Below are 2318 nucleotides of genomic sequence, written 5' to 3'. Positions count from 1 at the left end.
TGTATGTGACAGGCAGTAGGGACTCCCTCCACACCCACACCGCGCTCGGGATAGCTTGGGATGAGAGATTCACAGCAGCAGCAGTCAGGTCAGACGGGACCCACAAGGTTGCAACATGCGCTCGACATTGCGCGCAGCGTTTCAGCCCCTTAGCGCACCTGGCACGTCGCTCGGCTCATTTTTAACGCGCTCAGTTCTCTCTTTCCGTCTGCTTTGCACTCAGGCTGGCAGGTCATTTAGGACAATACCGTGACTGGCTGATAACCGAGCCCGTCTCTGCGCAAGGAGCAATGGACTGCAGTTTTACCTCATGAGGGCAAATGGAGAACCCAGCAAAGTATCTCTCATCGGTGCAGGGGCTCGACTCTGTACCGGCACCCCTTGGAGAGATCATGTGGAACACGACCGAAACGGAGGCAAAGAGCGACGGGGGGAAGGACATGCTGGTGCGCACTGTGACGGGCTGTTTGCTCTCCCTGCTCATTCTTTGCACTCTGCTGGGGAACATCTTAGTTTGCTCTGCGGTACTGCGCTTTCGGCACTTGCGGACAAAAGTTACCAACATTTTCATCGTCTCTCTGGCTCTGTCGGATTTATTCGTGGCCGTGCTGGTGATGCCATGGAAAGCAGTGGCAGAAGTCGCAGGATATTGGCCGTTTGGCACTTTCTGCAATATCTGGGTCGCTTTTGATATTATGTGTTCCACCGCTTCCATCCTGAACCTCTGCATCATCAGCGTGGATAGATATTGGGCCATTTCAAGCCCCTTCCGCTACGAGAGGAAAATGACCCAGCGAGTTGCCTTTGTTATGATTAGCATCGCCTGGACGCTGTCTGTACTCATTTCATTCATACCCGTCCAGCTAAACTGGCACAAAGCCAGCGCTGAAGACGTGGCCGGAGCGCACAACTCTTCTGCAAGTCGACCGATAGAGGAGAACTGCGATTCAAGCCTGAGCAGAGAGTATGCTATATCCTCCTCGTTAATAAGTTTTTATATCCCCGTAGCAATTATGATTGTAACATACACTAGAATATATCGGATAGCACAAATACAGATTAGAAGAATAGCCTCACTGGAAAGAGCAGCAGAACACGCGCAAAGTTGTAGGACCAACAGAATAGAGTGCCAACATCACAACACACTGAAAACGTCAATTAAACGGGAAACCAAGGTGTTTAAAACTCTTTCGGTGATTATGGGTGTCTTCGTGTGTTGCTGGTTACCTTTCTTTGTTCTAAATTGTATGGTACCGTTCTGCGACAAGCCGGCGACGGACAGGGACGCGGGTCTGCCGTGCGTAAGCGAAACGACTTTTGACGTGTTCGTGTGGTTTGGGTGGACCAACTCCTCCCTAAATCCCATCATATACGCCTTCAACGCAGAGTTCCGGAAGGCCTTCGCCAGCCTCCTGGGCTGCCGCAATTTCTGCTCCAACACACCGGTGGAAACTGTTAATATCAGCAACGAGCTGGTGTCGTATAATCAAGATACCCTTATCCATAAGGAAATTGCTAACGCCTATGTTAACATGATTCCCAACGTGGTCGAATGTATTGAACACGAAGAGACTTTCGACAGGATTTCACAGTTTTCTCACAACAACGAAAACGCTACTGACTCGGTTTGTGATTTGGAGGACTGTGAAGCAGACATCAGTCTTGACAGGATGTCAACGTTCACACCCAATGGATTACACTGACTCTACACTCCGTTGTCTACCCGTGCGTAGTTGGATGTATTGATTATAATGTCACCACCCATTCATCTCCTTTGTTCCAGAACCCACTGGGAGCCCACAAGTCTGGGCACACTTCCAGCTGATGGCGACGGGAGGGGACCCGGTGACCCACTCATAGATACTTAATAGGTCACATCCAGTATCTCTGCAGCCACAAGACCACTCTGCCACTGCTGTGGGTGTCATATATGAGATGTGATGTTGTCGTCCCGTTCTGAAAAAAAGTGATGTGTAGGTGTTTATTTACATGAAGTCTTAAGTTTGTGTTCTTTTGTTCAAAGGTTCAGTGTTGCAGAAGCTGTTGATAGTTTTTTTTTTTTTTTTTTAAAGGCTTTGCAAAAGAGCGCCAGTGTTCATCCAGTTGGAGAAGTGTTTTTTGTTAATTTTACTGAGGATTTATAAAGGACATCTTTTGCTGCTTAATAACCTCATGTGTGCCCACTTTACCACTGAGTATGAAAACTGAGGGCAGCCTTAAAGTCAGTGCAACCAAGACAGTCCAATGCAGTTATTCCAGCGCCTTATAGCTTATTTAAAGGATAATTTTGAGACGTGAAAGGAATGTGTTCTATGGAG

The 2318-nt window shown here is 48.1% G+C and overlaps 1 protein-coding gene across 1 annotated transcript; it reads left to right on the top strand.

Annotated features, from left to right (window-relative positions):
• Positions 1-276: 276 nt before the first annotated feature.
• On the top strand, positions 277-1703 carry drd5a (dopamine receptor D5a; the record flags this gene model as incomplete). Its single annotated transcript, XM_080495472.1, has 1 exon — positions 277-1703. The coding sequence occupies exon 1, from the start codon at positions 321-323 to the stop codon at positions 1701-1703; it is 1383 nt and encodes a 460-aa protein (XP_080351598.1). The 5' UTR covers positions 277-320.
• Positions 1704-2318: the final 615 nt, after the last annotated feature.

This window comes from Blennius ocellaris (assembly GCF_963422515.1).
Source record: "Blennius ocellaris genome assembly, chromosome: 4".
Taxonomy (NCBI): domain Eukaryota; kingdom Metazoa; phylum Chordata; class Actinopteri; order Blenniiformes; family Blenniidae; genus Blennius; species Blennius ocellaris.
This window is presented reverse-complemented; position numbering and strand designations above follow the sequence as displayed.